General features: G+C 37.4%; 1 protein-coding gene across 2 annotated transcripts; it reads right to left on the bottom strand.

The window, feature by feature from the left end:
• Positions 1-4,046: 4,046 nt before the first annotated feature.
• ldlrb (low density lipoprotein receptor b) lies at positions 4,047-17,591 on the bottom strand. Of its 2 annotated transcripts, XM_027133472.2 has the most exons (18): positions 17,328-17,591; positions 13,457-13,579; positions 13,212-13,334; positions 12,448-12,816; positions 12,197-12,319; positions 11,938-12,060; positions 11,210-11,329; positions 10,976-11,104; positions 10,278-10,449; positions 9,635-9,862; positions 9,279-9,397; positions 8,946-9,085; positions 8,126-8,267; positions 7,887-8,039; positions 7,183-7,374; positions 7,011-7,085; positions 6,756-6,919; positions 4,047-6,557 (listed from the first exon to the last, which is right to left on the bottom strand). In XM_027133472.2, exons 1-18 carry the CDS (start codon positions 17,398-17,400, stop codon positions 6,516-6,518), a joined length of 2,610 nt encoding a protein of 869 aa, XP_026989273.2. In that variant the 5' UTR covers positions 17,401-17,591; the 3' UTR covers positions 4,047-6,515. The 2 variants fall into 2 exon arrangements, with proteins under 2 accessions (XP_026989273.2, XP_047669813.1); XM_047813857.1 differs by lacking the exon at positions 7,183-7,374.
• Between the last annotated feature and the right edge of the window lie 2,892 nt (positions 17,592-20,483).

Raw genomic sequence — 20,483 nt, 5'->3', positions numbered from 1 at the left:
GTTGATTGGCATCTTTGGAAAGTGTGTGTGATTGCATGAGTGAATGAGAGTGTGTGTGTGCCCTGCGATGGGTTGGCACTCCGTTCAGGGTGTATCCTGCCTTGATGCCCGATGACGCCTGAGACAGGCACAGGCTCCCCGTGACCCGAGGTAGTTCGGATAAGCGGTAGAAAATGAATGAATGAACACTGAATCGATCTTCCATGAAATTTCCATATTCCAAAAAAGTCTTATAGTGTTTATAAGATAATTTAGTGATTCATCTTTAGTGATGCAAAAAATATTTCCTATGCAACAAATGCAAGGTTATTTAAATATTAGATGACTAACACCCCCCAGGATATGGAATATTTAAATCTGTTTGTTTTTTGTTTTTGTTTTTTAAAAAACCCAATACATCCTACATCATTGATTCCGAGCAGATATTTTCCCTGCACACAGAGATAAGCAGTGGAGCACTTTTATAAAGAGTCATAAACTACAGCCTGTTGTGCGTCAACAAATGAGTCACAAACAAGATAGGGTTTAAAAATATCTATAACATTAACAACAGCTTGTTAAAGTTGGTTTTAAGTTTTTCTGTATATGATTTTTTTTAACACGTTACAAATTATATATATTTTTTTTTATCAGTCCAAAGATAACACATCAGAGTTGTCTCAATGCACTGCATCAGTGATGTAGTGAACTTTATGGCTTTATTTCACTGCAGCTCTATAACCAGTTATCTGGTGCATTTTAAATGCAAAATATGTCATATATCACAGGCATCTAATTTCCCTCCTTTAACACGTCCTCATCCTAGTCAGGAGCAAGCAGACTATTTATTCATGTTGCACTTTTCAAAAAAGCTGGAGAAGCACTGGCTTACATACTGTATACAAAATAATACAAATACTATAATGCATTACACAAAATAATATATAATATATTATAATTTAAAATAATCAATTTAGCTTTGCTAAAAAGACTGAGTTAGTAATATCACAGAATGTTTTTGTTGCACTAATACTGGGTTTAGGCTGAAACGTTTGATCTGGGTCAACTGGTTCCACTTAGAATGACTTTTGGAAATGGTGACAGGACAAATGATTGACGAGCCACCTCACACACAGACTCTGAGGCACTTTCAGTGTCTCTGTCTCATTCTCATTCTCATTCTCACCTTTATGGTATTTAAGTCTAGTTCTATACATGTTTAATATTTGTGAACAATCATGTTTTTCTGAACGTTTGTCTGCTCGGCTGTAATAAATACTTATCGATATAATATAACATGATATAATCTCTCTTTTTTTATTACTATAGTAACCACATTTCTTCTGGCAGACCAATCTGTTTGTTGGTAATAATAATAGTTTAATTGTTAACTCTAATTCACTAATGACTACTGAGACCAGGAAGGAAAAGCAGCAGTAGTAAACTCTTAGAAATAAACGGCTTGCTAATATCATGGGTTTGTTAGCCGTGTGTCAATGGAAACCGTAATTAACATTTCAGAGGCACCGAAACTTTAGCTGGGTCTCAATCGGCTGCTGGGGTCGAGTTAGATTCCCCTGAGTGCGGCGACGGTCCCGCATGACGGCCCCCTGATACACAATTGCTTTTCATAACTCCGTCCCTCTATAGCAACTGCAAAGTTGTGACGATGCCTAGAGAACTTTCATTGCACTTATTCTTCTGGGAAAACGTAAAAGGTAGAACAATGACTAAGGCCTAATGTCTAATTCACTTAATTTGCGCTCCATCAGTGTCCTCCTCCAAATGTTTTGTTCTGTTTGTAACACAGGGCTGATTAATGAACATAGGAGTGGTTATTATTTAACTGCAAGTAGCTCAGGTCTCTGAAGTGTGATGAAACACACTCTTTGTTATGGTAGTCAGTGAACACACCTTCAAAAGTGGTGTGAGCGCTAAGAGTCACCCACGACAAGGACGCAGGCCAATCAGGGATGAGCTGATTAGAATATGCAAATCAACCAGGGATGCTGAACATCCACCTGCATGGATTCACAGTGAATGTGTATCAGTACATCTGCTGATGACGACGGAAATATGTTGGCAGTGAAAATCTTGAATAGAGAGGCATTTAAGAAGGCATGTTGACCCAGTATCTAGAAATATGTGACTCATTTCTCTAATGTTCTCATCTGACTACATTCCAACCGTGACCACGTTCACAGAACACACTGGACCAGCAGTATCATCTTAGAGTGCACGGAAATAACTGGACCATCATCACCAGCTTATCACAAGCTAAAAGTACATAAAGTGCTATTCTGTGCGTGTTTTTTTCTTATTCTTTTTCGTTTTTAGTTCCTTCAAAAGGGTCGATTAATCGTGCTTGTTGGTGGTATTAAAAGTATTTTATAGACAATACACCTAGACTTTTTTTTGTTTAGATGAGTGACTGCTTTGTTGAGATTTCATGCAGATTAGCAAAAACTCTTATAAGCCAGAAAAAAGTCATCATAATCAATTAAAACATATTTTTTTTCAACATTGTGAGCATACAGTAGGCATAAAGTGAAAGCCAACTGGTAAATATTTTCATCTATTTGTCCATGCTCAGCTTTTAGATCTAAAAAAGGAAATAAAACACTTTTTTTGTTGGAACTTTTGTTTATACCTTCACGCATTTCACAACTTCATCTATCAGGGTTTTATTAGCGTAAATGCCAAATCGGCTTAACCCTTATAAAATATAGTATTAGAGGCCTTAATTAGCATAATTAAGTATGGTAAAGGAGTAGCCATGAAGCCTCTTCCATTTCTGGATAGAGTAGGTACAGACTAATGGCACCTTATGAATAATACAGAGATAAGCACATGTTGACAGGATGACAAGCAGACACAGAAACCCTTGGAGATGAATCACCAAACCGCCACCCCATCTACTTCCTGTCTGTTAGCAGGATTAGTGAATTAGAATATTGAGTTCCTTCAGGATCAGAGTTTTTTTAAAAAACGGTCTGTGGTGTTATCACTACAGTCTTACCCTACTCTTTTTTCTTTTTTCTTTTTTTTTTACAGTTATCCTGCTTACAGACAGGAAGAAGTGTATATGTGTGTTGGGGGTGTGTGTGCAAGAGGTATGGGTTTCTGGGAGTGTCTCTTTTGGCTAAAAAACCTCTTACCAACATCCTCTTTTCTTTCTATTATTCATCGGGTTGTAACACACAGGGTCATTAGGCTTAACCACTGTTTTTTTTTTTTTACTTTATTCAGGAAAGAAACAGGTTTCATGGCTCCTTTGTACCACTTATGCTAATTTCAAAGGCTAACCTTTCTGCAACACTTATGCTAATTTTAAGGCTAACCTTTCTGTACCACTTATGCTAATTAAAGCATTATATGAATGAACCCTAATCATGTTGTGAAACAGCTAGAAATATATAGAAAATTTTTTTTATACGAAAAGTAGGTTGTAGTTTCATTATTACACCTAGGTGCCAATCATCTTTGTAGTACCCGGTGGGACTTTTCTGCTGAAATTGTTTACCATGTGGCTTTCACACGCATGTGGCCACAGTTTACCTTGGAAGTTTCCTTGATGACATACGGTTAAAGGAAAGTTTGGCTATAAATACAATTTATATGATTTTATCAAATAGGAATAAAGAGAATCCATCCAAATGTAATGAACCAGAAAAAACCTATTCAATGTGTTTTAAGTGTCTTTAAAATTGTTATGTGTGTTAGGTGTTTATTTAAATAAGTAATTAATTGTATATCTGTGGAAATCTTTGGTTGTATTTATTTCTGCTGTCAGTACCTTTAAGCATGAATATTAAACATATTTTTTCACAGATGAATAAAGTCATTTATTAAACAATAACACAAAATAAACACAATTCTGTTCAGTGCCTTTTCCTTCATTTTAAGAGCTCTGATACTCTTCTAGCAAGCAAAAGCTAAATTAATATTTTAGATTTTTTGCAAAATATTTTGCAAAATCACAGCAACAATAATAATAATTATTATAATAACAAAGGCCTGGTACAATTATAGAAAGGCACAAACATTGTAGTTAACAATTTACTGTGTGATTTTATACAAGGTCATTTATTATGCTATTTATACAATATGACATTTCTGGAGTTTACATGGCTCAGTACAGTGTACTGTTATTTGTGGATTTCTTCATGAAACGCAAAGCAATTCTAATGTACTGGAATTACAACATGTGTGCTGTTACAGATGGATTACAGTAGCACATTATAGTCAAACTTTATAAAGCATTCCTCCATTGTTTGATTTGTAACATGCCCACATAATCAAATCTGTACTTTTACAGTATCTAGATAATAACTACACAGGAAGTGTCCATTTGCTCATGGTGTAACTTCTACACAAAATAAAATGGACTTTATCACCTCTGATAGTGTATTAGAGATTAAATGAAGTATGACTGATATTTTATTCTGACAAGAATAGTCTTGTATTCCACAAATAGTCAAGAAACTAGAAAATAAACTGCCAATATATATAGATATGATACAATAAATAAAGCACTTTTTCTTATTTACAAAATGTGGTTTAAAATATATAAACTTAAAAAAAACAACAACTGAATGACAGAAAAGGTATATACACAAGCATTATGTACATATTTTACATTCACTTCAGCTTATGACTTCATTTACTGTAACAACTGCAGTGTTTTCAAAATAGATATTGGAACAATTTGTGGAGTGTACAAAAAAAACCCAGCAGCATAGTCGATATACATGAGTTGATGTTGATTACACAGTCTTAAATATCATTTTAAAACTATCTCCCAAAAAAAATAAAATAACTGCATTATTCTGGCCAGTTATTCTGTTTATGTACCGACACCTGAGAATTAAGGCGACAAAAATCTTCTCATCTTAAGACATGTTTCAATTGAAAACAGATAAGCCACATATCGAACTAAGGCATCGTACAGGCATATAGCTATCCAAAAAAATCACAAGCTAACATGCTGTTGATCATTCACAACATATATCATAAAGCTTCTGTATGATCTGCATTCTTCAACAAGAGGTAACAAACTGTTCGCTTCAAGTGCAAAAATACCACAGCATAAACAAACCTGTATGGAGTTTTTGATTTATTTCTCCCTGAATAGTTCTTTGAATAGGAGACCTGTCTGGTCTAGCAAGTTATGGTAGTATGGTAATGACCTTCATGTTAAAAACGTCTGTCATGGCTTAAAATGCTTCATCTCCATAAACTTCATTTCTATACCAGATCTCTTCTGACTGTGCAAGATATCTTCGTACTGCAGTCTAGTTTGTCGTGTAGTGCAAGGCAAAGGTAAATCTTCACATAGAGAAATATAAGCGATGTACTGTATTATTTACAAATTCAACGTCAAACTGCAGGTAACACTTTTGTGTAAAGCCCGGCAATGGCATTAATACAAAAACACCACACATTCATTAGTGATTAAAGAACATCTGTGGGCAGTCGTTGACATTTACGCACTGCCAAAATGTTCACACCCTCCATTAAAGGAATAGTCGTGCTTTACTCAAACTCAAAAGTCTTCTAAACTTATCCGAAGTGTCCACAGTGAACATGTGATTACCATGGACAAGAATTTCAACATGTTTCCCTGCTTTGATAAAAATGTCAAACATATTTTATAATGAAGGTCTAAAGGCAGATGTTGGAGCAGTCAATTAATATTTATATATGAAATGTTTGATGTGTGAATTTTTTTATCAAGGCTATTTGTAAATTTATGCTTTAAATGTTTTTTTGGTTTTTTTTTAACCGTAATTTTTTTTTTTTTATATATAGTCATACAATTCAGCAACTGCCCCTCTATTATTAGCATTCCATTATAAGTCTAGTTTCATGTGAACAGGTTTTCTGTTCTCTTCTCAGGAGTGCCAAATGCCATAAATTGAAATTCTTGTGCATGGAAATCAAACATACTTTACAGATAAGGTGGAAAGACATGACGTTGATAAACTCTAAAGTATTCCTTTAATATACGTCCAATAATATGCACTAGATTCTGTCAGAGCAAAGCAAGGGCTCTTCATTATTACAGTAAGTGCAATCTGCTGTGTATAATTTACAAATGCATCATGTGGTCCATATGCAGGGCTTCTCATAAAAGTTTCACCAAAATATACAATCTTCTTTCAAGGTGAGGGTGTTGCAGAGGTTCTTCATATTCTAATCTTACTTCCTATCGCACTACATTTTGCCTGCAAGATGTACTATAATGCTATAAGCATGCATCTTCTAAAGGCAAGGAAATCTGCTGGCTTTGGTTTCAAAGCATCTATGTGTGTGTGTGTGTGTGTGTGTGTGTGTGTGTGTGTGTGTACACATGGTGATGACATTCTTCTGTCAACCATGTTGTGGTTTTCCCCCTTTACATTCAGATTTGTGCAGCAAAAAAAGAGACTTAAAGCATGTAAACATCATCTAGAGTTCCTTGTTAGCCTTTGAGTCTCTCTTGTACTTCAGATTTGACTTTCTTTGGGGTTGTTTGTGTCATTCTGTGAGAATAATCACGCACTGTCCTCTTCATCATCCAAACATAACATCTGATGCTGAAAAAGAGAATAAGAGAGAGGGTTGTGTAAAGGTTACTCCGTCACATCACACAGATTAGTTGTTAAGATTTAAGACTGTCGGTGTGTAAAAAAATGTACAGATTAACATGTAACTGAACAGAGTTAGTGTAATACGAATACTTTATTTTACAATAAATCGCAGCAGGCTGTCTAAATGGGATTATGCCATCTTACCGCTGGGTAGACGTAGCCATCTTGGCTTTGACTCCTGCATATGTGCACCTGGTCCTCTGTAGTTTTCTGGTAAACAGGGTTATCAAAGTGGATGGTGTTGGTGTTCTTCAGTCTCCAGTGACGCCACAGCAGCATGCCGCCAAATGCAGTCAGGCATAACACCACTGAGCAGCAGAAGAAAAGGAAATATTGTAGATATGGAATATACTAGATGGGTGTATATATATATATATAGTATGTAGCTCATGTACAAACCTAGAGGGAGGATGATATAGAGAGCAACAGAGTGTTGTGAAGGGCTGGTGTCTGCAATGTGCACATCAATTGAACCTACAGGACAAAGAAAGAAACGATTACAATACTTAAACACATGATATATGAGTCAGTACTGATTAGCATACATGTACATTCTGATAGTATCTGTTACCTTCATTTGCCGTGATCTCAGTTTTGGTTTCTGGGACATTCTTTTGAAACTCAACAGCATCTGAGGAAGTCATGGAGCCTGTAGTTACTGGTATTGTGGTGGTGGTGGTGGTTTGTACGTCAGGCCGTTTTGGTGTAGTATCAGCTGGAATTGGTGGTGGAACTATAGATGTAGTTGCCACTGGCTTCACAACTGTGTTAAAAAATGTGTAAATACCATGTTAAACTGATGTAAAGCCAAACATTGTTCAGGAAACATTTTTTTTTCACTTAACCTTTTTGTTTCTGGAAGCAAATAGAGAATTAAAGTCCATCTTACTCAAAACCTTCTGTAAAGTACAACTGCATTTACAAAAAAAAAATTATGTTTCTGTTCATAAACATATAGATAATAGTAAAATAACAATGCTGTATTCATGAAGTGTGTATACATTATTAGAATCCATTTAATCCAATTCTGAACAAATTTCTTCTTTAAATCCACCCTCAATTCATCTTGTGCACAATTGCACTAAACTTGTCGTTTTAAGGTATCTGTCTGTCTCTCTGTCTGTCTGAGAAAAAGATAGACTTCTAGCACATCAGCTACATTGGCTTCATACGTTATATAATGTAAGGAAGCAAACACTGAACATAAAAATGGTGTACACTGGATTCTTTGCAAAATTATTTAACAGAGAGAACTTTTATTTGTTTTTCACGTACCTTCTACACACTTCCTCATATCAGGGCCGAGGACCATGTGATCGGGGCAGGTGCAGGTATATTTTGGGGAATGCTGATTCACTTGTGGAGCCGGAAGACACAAATAGTCACAACCACCATTCACTTGGTTCCCTTCTTCACACCAGTTTGTACCTGGACAGTTAAACAACAGGTAAAAAAACATGCAACAAAAACAATGGGGAGGTCTTTTGTTGTGGCTATAGATTTAAATCCCTCACCTTTGGGCTGCTTGAGGTTGTGGTACAGCACAATGTCCTTGGGAGACATGAGGTTCTCCAATACTATCGTTATGTTTTTTCCAGTCAGACGATTTGCACTCAGGATGCTTTGACTGGACATGTCTGTCCAAAACACTTTCTCCTGTGTAACACAGTACATAAAAGCCATGGTCAAAACCAAACAAAGTATATCAATAAAAAAACAAAATCAATTACTAAATATACTGTATATTTATAAATAAATCAGAATTCCTTTCAGGTTAGGCCATGTTAGCTAGCTTAATAGTTTTAGGTTTGGATATCTAAAAATTTAAGAGTATGTCTTAATAAGCATCTTAAAAATCCTGTAATGGTTAACTAATGCTTATTGTCTAACTAGCTTTAAAAGTGAATAAAAGAAAATTAATTTATGAATATATCAAATTCTGTCAGTTTACCTCATGCTAGCTAGCTGGCTAGCTGTAGCCTGTGCATAATGTATCAAATATATGACAATAAGCCTTAAAATTCTTAAGAAATCCTGTCAGGTTAGCTCATGCTAGCTAGCATTTTTAATGTTAACAGTATAGAATAATAATAATAAAAAAAAAAGATGACTTAAAACTTTGCTAGCTGGCTAACTAAATATAGTAAATGTGAATGTTGATGACCATTTCCAAATATGGAAGTGGAAAATTAGGAGGTAGACCACAAATTTCATTCTTACAGGATAAAGAGGTAAACGTTAGACTAAACTACTGCTAAACTACTCCAGAGGATTTACTGTAGATGCTGTTGAAACAGCTTTTTAAAAATCCCACTTTATAACACAAGCTCACACCTCAAAAACAGCCAGCGAAAACGGATTAGCCAGCTGCCTCTCGTCAACGATGAGGGTATGACGCAATCCACCATCGACACCGATGCTGGAAAGCATGTGCAGTTTAGCGTCCAGCCAGTACAGCCGCTGATTCACCAAGTCTGAGCACAAACACATGTACATTCATAATGTACATTTCCAGTAAAAAAAAAATCCTGTCTCAGATTTAATTATTTTAAAGCCACAAAGAGCCCAGAAGCATAAACAACATACATAAATTAGACAATATGGGAGCATTCATGTGATTAATGCATTGTATGTAGGTTCTAAAGTGAATAGAAACTTTTTACTCACCTATCGTGATGCCAGTGGGCCAGACGATGTTGTCAGTGACCAGAGCTGTACGGTCTGCCCCATTCAAGCCACTTTTCTCGATCTTGGCAGGGTTTCCCCGGTCGGTCCAGTACATGAAGCTACAGTGGCAATCAAATACACAGGCCATTAACTTAATAGACCATGGGTTCTCCACAGTTTTGAGTTTCCTCAGCTTCCAACAAACCTGATCCAGCTCATGAACAACATGATATTCAGCTGATGAACTGGATCTGGTGTGTTAGGAAAGAACTCGAGACTCCTTTATCGAGTCGTTCGTTAACCATCATGTTTATTCATATAGAGGTAAATATTATAGCAAATACACCACAGCTTACTTGTGCACTGGATCTACAACAATAGAGTGTGGCTTGTTCAAGCCCTCTTTGATAAGAGTCTTGTGCTTGGACCCATCCTTTGCTGCCACAGAAATGCTTTGAAAGAAACTGTCGGTCCAGTAGATGTTGCCGTGAATCCAGTCAACAGCCAAGCCATCAGGAGAGGAGATTTGTTTGCCAATCAACGTGACGTGGTTTGCCGGATAAGCAGCCTCGTCTATGGGAGAGCTGGGAAATAAGTAAATCAGTTTTAGGACCAGAAGTTTACTTTAACTGCACAGGAAGAGTTAAAGCTGTATCTCAGACCATGTTAATTCCTTTGGCTGTTGGAGCAAAGCAGAAATTGAAAACGCATCAAAGGGTGATGGATTTGAATAAGAAAATAAAGCCGTTTTGCATTAAAAGACCAGTAGAGCGCATTCAGGGCTTCTCAGGAATCTAATTGTTTCTAATCACGTTGTTGCTTAAAATATTTTAACCTCTTAGGAATAAAATAGTCCAGTTAAAGTAATTTGCATATAAAGTAATCTGTATAAATTCAGTCATTCTTAAGATGATTTTCTTATCAGTTCTGATTGTTTTCCCCCCCTCAGCTTTTTTCTTCCTGCCTAGTTTCCTTAATTGATATGATGAACTTTCTCACCTGTAGATCTTTTTGTGGAAAAGATCAGACCAGAAGATTGTCCCATTGGACACATCCATGTCAAGTGCCACCACGTTCTTCAGCTGTGGGATCAGACACGTGTACTCTTTCTTATCCAGTGCCATCTTCCTCACCTCATGATGGTTGGCAAAGTACAGGTAAGGAATGTTACCTGAATGACAAGGAAACAATTGATAGCAGTTAGAGATAAATATGTACTTTTCACATTATATTTTAATCAATCATGTTAAGGTAATATTTTGAAAATGGTGCTAATGATATGTGATAGAATTCCCTGAATCACAGATCACTGGTTCATTTGCTTATATAAAGTGAAGTGAAGTGACGTGACATACAGCGGCACCCAGGGAGCACTTGGGGGGGCCACGAAAGGCCACGACTTCCCCCATATACAGATTTCAGTATGTGACCATGCTAATAACACTTTGTTTGCTATGTGGTGAGGACCTGGCTTACACATAATCTCTGCATGTTTAGAATAAGCAGAAGTGTAAATATGTTCCCTGACCCACTTCCCTCAATTTCCCATTGTGCTGCTTCTAGCTTAGATAATTCACTGGTTCTCCTTCAGCTTCCTTTTGGTTTTCAATTCTAATATCATTGACCAGAAATACTTCTGTGTTATTGACTAAACTAACAGTGAAGAATTCTAGCAAATGTTTTTTGATGTACTGTACCAGAAACAGCTTTGCACTCTTTAGTCATGGGGTCCATCTCATAGCCTGCTTGACAGTCACACTTGAAGCTGCCCACCAGGTTCAGACACACCTGGGAGCAGGTGTCAGGGTCAGCACACTCATCAATATCTGCAACAGAAAACAGCCTTGATGTCAAACATAAACAAGCTTCAACTTGTCTACTCATTTCATTCTTTCTTTTCACTCTAGACACTGCTAGAACACTGGAGTTACCTTCACAACGGTTGCGGTCCACCAGACGGTAGCCTGTAGGGCAGAGGCACTCGTAGCCGATCTTCAGGTCATTACAGGTGTGAGAACAGCCACCATTATTTTCAAGGCATTCATTGATATCTGGGGATAAAAATGAGTCGGTTCATTTAGAAACCGACACCAATCTGGGCTCTGAGTCAGCAATTTTGGGCAAAGTTAGCTGTTTTGAAACTCAAAAGCCAAACAAATTCAGCCCCTCCCGTCAATGTTCTCTTCAAAGCTACACAGCCAAAATACACAGATAGCGCAAAATAAGGTGCTCACCGAACAAACTGACCTCATGAATGGCCCATTATTACAAATATAGGTTACATAAAACGATTTAGGGTCGTTCTCTTAAAAAAAACCCCAGAAGAACACATTTTTGAAGACTGAAGACTTATAGAGATGCCTGTTTGTTCTGATTGACTGGATGTTAGAGGTTTGCAGTTTGTTTGTTTTTTCTCCTGAGATTGAAGATTTCCTACTGAGCAGATATTTTCTTCACCTTTCCTGGAATCTGAGAATGCTGTTCTGGCAAAAAACTGCTGACTCATCCTTTAAATCATTCCATGATTCTGCACTTTCTTCTGCTTTATCTAGGCTATTTTTAGTCTTGTCTTTGTGATGTAAAGTTCCAGTAAGCTAACATTCTGAGACTCAGATGTGTATACATGTACAGTAGATGGTTATATGATATTTGAACTCACTGCACTCTTTGATAGGCTCGTCAGACAAGTCCCTACAGTCACGCTGCTTGTTGCACACTTTATCGATGCTAATGCACTCGCCACTGCGGCACTGGAAAGTGTCCGGACCTTCACATTTACTCACTGTAGACAAACAAGTGCATTGAATATTAAACATTACTAAATGTTTATGTTTGAAGAAAGATATGTAGTAGTAAATAAACAGTAGCAAGCATGATGTAGACCATACCGCCACAGCTGTGGGAGAAAATGCGCTCACCTTTGGCACAGTCTTTTTCATCACTCAGGTCCTTGCAATGGAACTCGCCGTCACACTGTCGGATCCCAGGGATGCAGCTACCGTCACCACAGCGGAACTCATCGAGCTGACAAGTGGCCGCAGCTATGAAAAACAAGAAACATACATGAGACATATACGTAGTGTCCAGTAATCTTACCCCATTGCCTTTTAATTGAAGGATACTTAAAGAATAATGCATTATCAATGTCTCTGTTAAGACTTTGACTCACTGCAGTTGGATTCGTCTGATTGATCAGTGCAGTCAAATCCTCCGTCACAGCGCCACATGCTGTGGATGCACGCGCCGTTGCTGCACTGAAACTCCTGTCCACTACAAGGGCTTGGTGTCGGTTTTTGGCCGCAGTGGACACTCCACTCATCTGAGCCATCAGCGCAGTCTTCGTCTCCGTCACAAGCCCACAGCTGCGGAACGCACACCGTGTTGTTGCACTGGAAAGAGCCAGCTGTACAAGTACGCTTGGGGCAAGAGGCCTCGTCGCTGCCATCTGAACAATCAGAGTCCTCATCGCAGACAAACGAGGAAGAGATGCACTCGCCGTCTAAACAGCGGAACTCGTCTGCCGTGCAGTTCTTCAGAGCTGAGGAGAGATATGAAATGAGGGTTAAGCACTGGTGTTAAATGTTAAATCAACTTTACTAATATCACAAAGCCTGGCTGATTTCTCACTTCAGGAGATTTTTTTTCTTTAAATTTAAAGACTTAAAATTGATTCAACAAATCAGTATTCCTATTGTTAACTTTCATAACTACTCTTACAAAGCTCTGTGATCACACCTGATATGTACCTTTGTTTGCTATAAACAAGATACTTACATAGCTATTTAGCTCACATGTATGCACACTTCATTTGAAGTCATTAAACTTTATGAACAGGAAACAGTGGGAGTCCCGCAATGTCTGAATGTTTCAAATTCATGTAATGTCTTTCAACAGTAATCATACGACACTGGTACGCGATCGATGAAGACGTACCGCAGCCGAGCTCATCCGCTCCATTCTCACAGTCTGCCTTTCCGTCACAGCGCCACATGGAGGATACGCACTGAACAGGGCTTTGACTGCAGGTGAACTCCGACGCCAGACATTTCTTCTCGGCTGGACATCAGACAGAACATCGTTAGAAGAGCGAATGTTAAATACAGACAAATTATGTTGAATACAGTGCAATGAATGATCTACGGATCTAATGACAATGGAAGAGTAAACACATGACTCACTGCAGGTGACAGGGAGCTCATCGGTTCCATCCCCGCAGTCGTCCGTCCCATCACACACCCAACGATTTGTGATGCATTTCTTGTTCCCACACTGAAACTGCCGCTCGTTACATGTAGCAGCATCTGCAGCAAAGCAAGTGGAGCAACATTAAAGGAACAATTTTTTTTCTATAATCCTCTTTTTAACCAATATGAAACTTTATTTGCTGTTTTTAATTCAGACTGTACAGCATGGGGAAAAAAAACATGCAGGAAGCTGACAGTGTCTAATGATATTGATGTGTTAATGATTAACAACTTCGCAAACTTTAATCATGGGAAGCTATAAAGTTTATCTGAACAGATAAGAAGCACTGTGTACATTCAGATGACCATGACATTCAGATACACTCACATTCAGATCACACACACACACACACACACACACACACAACACACACACACACCCTATACACGCCCTGTAATTGTTGAGACTGTTGTATTAATGTAACCAGGCAGCCAGGTGTGACCATTGGAATGAATTAATGTTTGTTAAAAAACCTGATGAGAAAGAAAGAAAGAAAGAAAGAAAGAAAGAAAGAAAGAAAGAAAGAAAGAAAGAAAGAAAGAAAGAAAGGTACTTTTTGCTGTTGCTCAGCCCAGCTTACAGCTCAGGTCAGATGTTATCAGACAGACAGTCACTACATTCTTTTCGTTTCTTTGTTTTTGGTTACAGAATCAGGTCTTTGGTTGCTTCGATCTCAGATGACATTTTTGCCTGCCTCTTTAAGACAATGGTGTAAGGAGGAGTTTAATAATCACCCCACCAGTTGCTCATTGGTCTCAGTGGATGTTCTGCATAATTCAAACACCACGCAGGCGACGGTGGAGGCGGAGAAAGTCTGTTATAATAACCTTATCGGGAACTGGACAGATGCTGTAGCAATCTGAGTTTTGGAAAAGCCTGTAATTCCTGGCAACTGACAGCAGACCGGGTATTAGTCAAAAGTGTTTTGTCATAAAAAACTATCTAAGATTAAACTGTTGCATCATATACAGGAAATTCAGTGACCATCCCTGTCTTTGAGGTTGTCCTCTTCTAACCTGCACGAAAATTTGCTTTACAAAGCTACACTTATAAACACCAACGAAAGAAAAGAAAGAGAGAAAGAAAGAAAGAAAGAAAGAAAGAAAGAAAAGGTTTCGAACATGTGTATTTCTCATTTTTATTTAATTGAAAAAACAAACAAACCATGCTTTCCTTTCTCCATGTTATTGCATAATATACTGGCACAGGAAGCATGGCTCACTTTCCCACAGACCACACAAGCACTTTTGGGGATTTCCACACATTCACTCCTAAAACTTTTAGATTTCACTCTGAAGAGTTTGTCACTTCCCCCAAACCTGGTTAATGAGGCAAGACAGGTGAATGTTAAAAATGTGCTCTATTGTAAAAATGGGCTTGTCCTGGGGTGTTGTTTGTTTGAGAAAAAGGTCACCACTGAACCTACAGTAGTGCGCTTTCTTCAATTCAATATCTCTATTATTATTACATGCCGTTCGGATTTTATCTACGTCACACAAAAACTATTTTTAGATACCTTTTGTGTTATAAATCCAACAAGTAAACTCAACTATCTTAAAATAACAAAAAAATGACCTTTGAAAAAATAATTGCCTTCATTTTATCCCTGAAGACAAAACTTTATCTAAAAGGGTATTTTCTATTTGCCGAATACGTAATTAGCTGGGTAATTTATCTCAGCAAACTGAAGTTGCATCATAGGGTCCTACAAGGATTGCGACCTTAATCCTGAACCTACATGTCGTCTAAATTAGGAATAACACAGCAAGGCAAGGCATGATGTTAATGTCGACACCCTGAAGTCCTACATTGTTTTATTCCTCTTATACCACAGCAATTTCACAACAATTAACATTTTATGTACTTCATACTTTTTATCCATTTATAGTTACGTGCAATGTTGTGAACTTCGCTATAGTATGTCTCTGTGTTAGTTGGTGATATTGAAACTGAGAATAAGGACATTAATATAAACTTTGCAGGCAGGACTGTAGTATGTTCCGAACTGCTATTATACTGAATTGATCAAGACTTTCAAATGAATCAGAATCAAGCATTTAACATCCGCTATAGATGTGCCGCTCTATCTGATATCTGAACTCAGCTTTGGCATTATAGCAGTAATACAACTAAAATAATCTGTAAGTATATTGACTACTCAGAGCTCTTCTCTGCTTCTAAGGTACAATACGGCTGATTTAAAATTTTATTTTGCTTCTGGCCACCTGATGCAAAAACATATATGTCATGCTCATATAAGGTATTGTTAAAATACAGTGACGGCAGTTATCACAAAAGTGCTTTTAAACATGAATAGGACATCTATGAATCTTGTCCGACTGCAATTCTTGTGACATTTTCTTCCATTACAATCCTCTCCTCAGCCTTGTCCCCTGCCTTTTATGGGTTTACATCAGCGCTTTGTTTACTGCACTACTGCCTATGTCTCTGCTGCAAGGAAAATTTAAAACCAGACCGTCCTGTGCAATGAATTGTCCCAATCGGTAACCACTATGGAAGAAACTAACAACCCTAAAAGCAAAAAAATGTCATTCTGTTTCGTTTATGGCATTTGGCAGATGCCAAATTTAAGAGCCTTGCTCAAGAGCCCTGCAGTCTATCTGTCCATCTATACCTTCTTTTATTGTAAAGGATTTAAAATGATAGTGTTTAAAAACTTTGGAATGGCAGTGAATCTGTAAGACTGACTGTATAATAGGTTTAGAATTATAGGTATCTGTATTTTAGTTCGTCCAATTGACAAAGGAAAGAAATGCTTTGAATGTTGTTTGAAGTAGCAACACTGCTCAGACAAGTTTATCGACTTTTTACAAAAGATGACAGGGCAGGATTTCAGAGAGAGAGAGAGAGAGAGAAAGAGAGAGAGAGACCTTTATTCAGCAATGACTGTACAATATAAAATGATCTGGGTGCTACAATAACAACTGAACCACTGTTAATAAAAGAGGAATGAACTGAGGATTGTGAGGACATACAGTAGAGCACATATGCAAATTAACATAACTAGTGGTTATGGGTGAGAGATGTTATAATGCAGATAATAATAATAATGAATCCCAGAGGAAAATTCATAAGGCCGCACCCAGGTCACTGAAGCCGGTCTCCAGCACGCACTTTAGTTATACTTGCATCCATGCTAAACACAACAAAGCCAAGAGCTCGCTTCTGATTGGACGACGCAACACATGCGGTCATTGTGTAACCAATGAAATCAGTCAGTGTGAATCCCATTCATTCTAATAAATATAATTAAACGATTAACCAGAAATCCATAGTTTATGATTCGTGTCTGTTGAAAGACATTTTCATCATGTGAAATAAGTGTAAAATCAATCATGTGAATGATGGGATACCTCGTGTAATGCTCACTATCAACAAGTTTGTTTAAGTAGAAAACACCAAAACTTAAAATGACCAGAAATAAATGTTCACAGTCGACATTTAACAAACAAAAATCAATGTATATTCTTATCTTATTAGCTTATTGTATTACATATATCAAACGCAGCCTATGTGACGAATATCTTAATAAACCAATGATGTATAAGGAAGTTATATGAATATTAGTACCTTGTAAAAAAAACTATGATTTTAATATAACTTATGTCACATAAAATATCAGTAATAAATAGTTGTGTGTAAGGTTTAATTAGACATGCATTTTAAACTGTAGCATATGTAATGCAATAAAACATGTTTACTCAACATTACCAATACATCCTTTAAATTAGCATTAAACAAAAGAAACATAGCAAATAATTTTAACAGGTTGATGGAACTTACTGTTTAAAGGCAGAGAGATGATTCCGAGCAATATGCAGCTCAAAACTAAACACCAGCTTTTCCTCAGTAACATCTCAACAGGTATATTTATAGGCTTTTTTTACCTACTCAGAAAATATCTTAATTCAGTAAACTGTATTGTTTAGTGCAGGTCCGAGAGAGCGCGAGCGTACAGTGAAAATCCTCCTGGCATCAAATCTCATCCATCTCATAAGAGGAGCGCGTGCAGGGGGAGGGGGCGTGGCTTCCTCAGTGGCGTGATGTCTGAAATTAAGTACGTCTGCTTGTGGTGGGGGCGGTAACGGCGCTGTACGTCACGCAGGGATGAGAGTAGTCGGGATGAAAGTACCGCCCCCACTGCCCCACCTCCTCACCCAGCGCTCAGTCCCCGCCCTTCCTCCACTCCCCTAAAAATGAAGTAAGGATTTAAAAAAAAAAAGCAATATGCACCCTTATACATCTAGGGTATGAATATGAATATAATCGATTCCATTGACAAAGACAGCTTTTGTTTTTTATTTTAACTTTCTTTATAAAGTTTTCTTAGGTTTAATTGAAGTGTAGGAGAATATTAACTATCTGCTTAATCATTATTCCCATCGAAGGTCCTAAGGAGGACAAAAAGAAAAAGGTGTGTGTGTGTGTGGGGGGGGGTAGTTGGGTGTGTGTGTGTGTGTTAGTTGGGTGTGTGTGGGCGGGGGGGGGTTGTAAGGATGCACAAAATAGAATTTAAAAAAAGAAGCTATCCTATTATTCAAAACAACGACAGCAAAATCATTTTCATTAAGATGTTACTACTCGTTGTTTATTTTGTTCTAAGCATTACAATTGTACTATCCATGCATTACTCACACCAGGGAGACACCCATCTTTAGCCTACCAGGAAGCAATTAGAAGGTTCTAGAAAACCTCCCCCATAGAAACACCATTCCCTTTAGGAGATTGGACCCAGGTCGTGCCCCATCTGGGGAATCGGCGAGACTGGCCTGATTTTGATTTTGATCTTTTGATGTATATACAGTAGTCACTTTGTCCAGGATGCAAACTCGAAATTTATTAAGACTGATGTAGGTAAATTATATGTTTACGGTTGAAACAAGAAACTAGATATTGGGGCAGTAAGGAAATGTTCTAAAACATAAAAAAGAAGAAGAAATGCCACTAATAATTAAGGTTAATAAAGCTTTCTATGACAAAGTGTTATTTTACAAACTTTTTTAGACATGTGCAAAAAAAACAACAACAACATTATAAATCACAACAATGTTTGCATGTGGCATTTTCATTTTTATTTACATTGCAGAGGTGGAACAATACCTCTTTGCACTCCAAGTCCAAACAGGAAGAGTCACTTTGCAAAACTGGTGGTGAGATATAAGGCCAAATTTTCAACACATTGTCTGCATATGAAAATGAATTCTGCTTTTTTGCTTGATATACATCCTTACTCTTAAAAATGTTCTCTAGGGGTAAATGATGCTTCTGGGGCCATAATATACAAATGAAGTGAATTCACCCAGATTGGAGGCGATGTGTTTGGTAGATATTATTCAGCTGAGTGTTTGTTGCCATGGAAATGGTAAAGACTGTAATACGATGCAAACACTGACACACGTTTTAATGTTTTATAGATTTTTTTTTTGTTATCTAAAAATCAATTGTGCCCCTTCTATTTGCACATGAGGGATAGCCTATGAGCTCATGCTGTTGTTGGCTGAAGGAGATTGAATGACAAGAGAACATTTAAAGAATGCAGAAATAGTTGCTGAACCACATAGCACCAGAGCCCCTCCTCTCACACACACATACCGTGCACAAAGACATCCATACAATCCCGTAACATGCGTATATATGAGGCAAGACCCGACCCAACCTGCTGTTTGACAATGAGTGTACAAGGGAAGAATGTATGCGTTGTATACAAGTTGTGTGTGTAAAGTGAGTAGCCCAGTGCATGTATTACCACATTGTTCAGCACAAATACACTGTATTAAAGGTGCAGTTTGTAAAATGTATTCATTACAGTTCTGTAATAATCAGATGAATTATATACAATAATTATATACAATATACAATAAAGTATACCTCAGAAGAATTAATTTATTGTGTATTCAAATTGAATGTATCTGATGTATGTAATTTTTGACCTTTTCACTACAAGTATGTGTGATGTTAATGATTTTTATTGTGATATTACAATGGAAGATCTGAAAAGTGTCTTCATTTTTTCTGACCCTGTTTTAACAGAAAGGGTGTGGTCGAACTTATTCATTGCAGTTCACCTTTATAAACAGCAGGGTGCTCTAGAAATGATTAACTGCTCCTTTAAATTCAATACAGAAGATCTTGGAGAAAATATCAGAAAATTGACCAAAACATAAGGATATTTGTCTGGTAGCTTCAGTGAATACTACAACATGTTTCTGCTGATCAAATAACTTAATAGCAGGTGTTTTTTTCTCAATGAGATCTGATGGTTGAATCTTTCTGTCTCACACCCATTCCCACTCACTCTCTCTCTCTCTCTTACCATCTCTCTCCTAAATTAGTTTCCATTTCAGCATAATCTGAAGCAGTAATGTGTACACTGAACATTCTTCAAGGCTTTTTTGACTCTCCTTCCTCTCTCTCAATCTTCACGGGTTTTCCAGCCGGACGTCAGCTCGCTCTGGGCAAGTGTTCAAAACACATTCGAGAATTTCCTGGAAGTTGGTCCATCTGCCAAATACAAGATTGGAAGAGAACTTTCCAGAAACTCTCTCTCTCTCTCTCTCTCTCTCTCTCTCTCTCTCTCTCTCTCTCTCTCTCTCTCTCTCTATCACACACACACACACACACACACACACACACACACACACACACACACACCACACACACACACACACATTAAGGTTTACATACAGTGCCATGTAAAAGGTTGATTTGTGTTAAACATCTCTGAGTTTAATTTCCAAGTTTATTTGGCTCATTGTCTTGTTGAGATCTATGTCCAAGAACCTCCTGGCAGAGCCAACCAGGTCTTATATTTGATGATTATATAAATATTATTGTTTGGTTGTTTTTTTTAATGGTAATGGACGATGGATTTTTTTAGGGAATCAGGGCATAGCAAGAACAGTTCCTGAGGACTGACAGCAAATTTAAACATAATGTTTT

The sequence above is a fragment of the Tachysurus fulvidraco genome, chromosome 5, assembly GCF_022655615.1.
Source record: "Tachysurus fulvidraco isolate hzauxx_2018 chromosome 5, HZAU_PFXX_2.0, whole genome shotgun sequence".
NCBI classification, from domain to species: Eukaryota; Metazoa; Chordata; class Actinopteri; order Siluriformes; family Bagridae; genus Tachysurus; species Tachysurus fulvidraco.
Note: the sequence above shows the minus strand (reverse complement) of the source record. Positions and strands in the feature narration are given on the sequence as shown.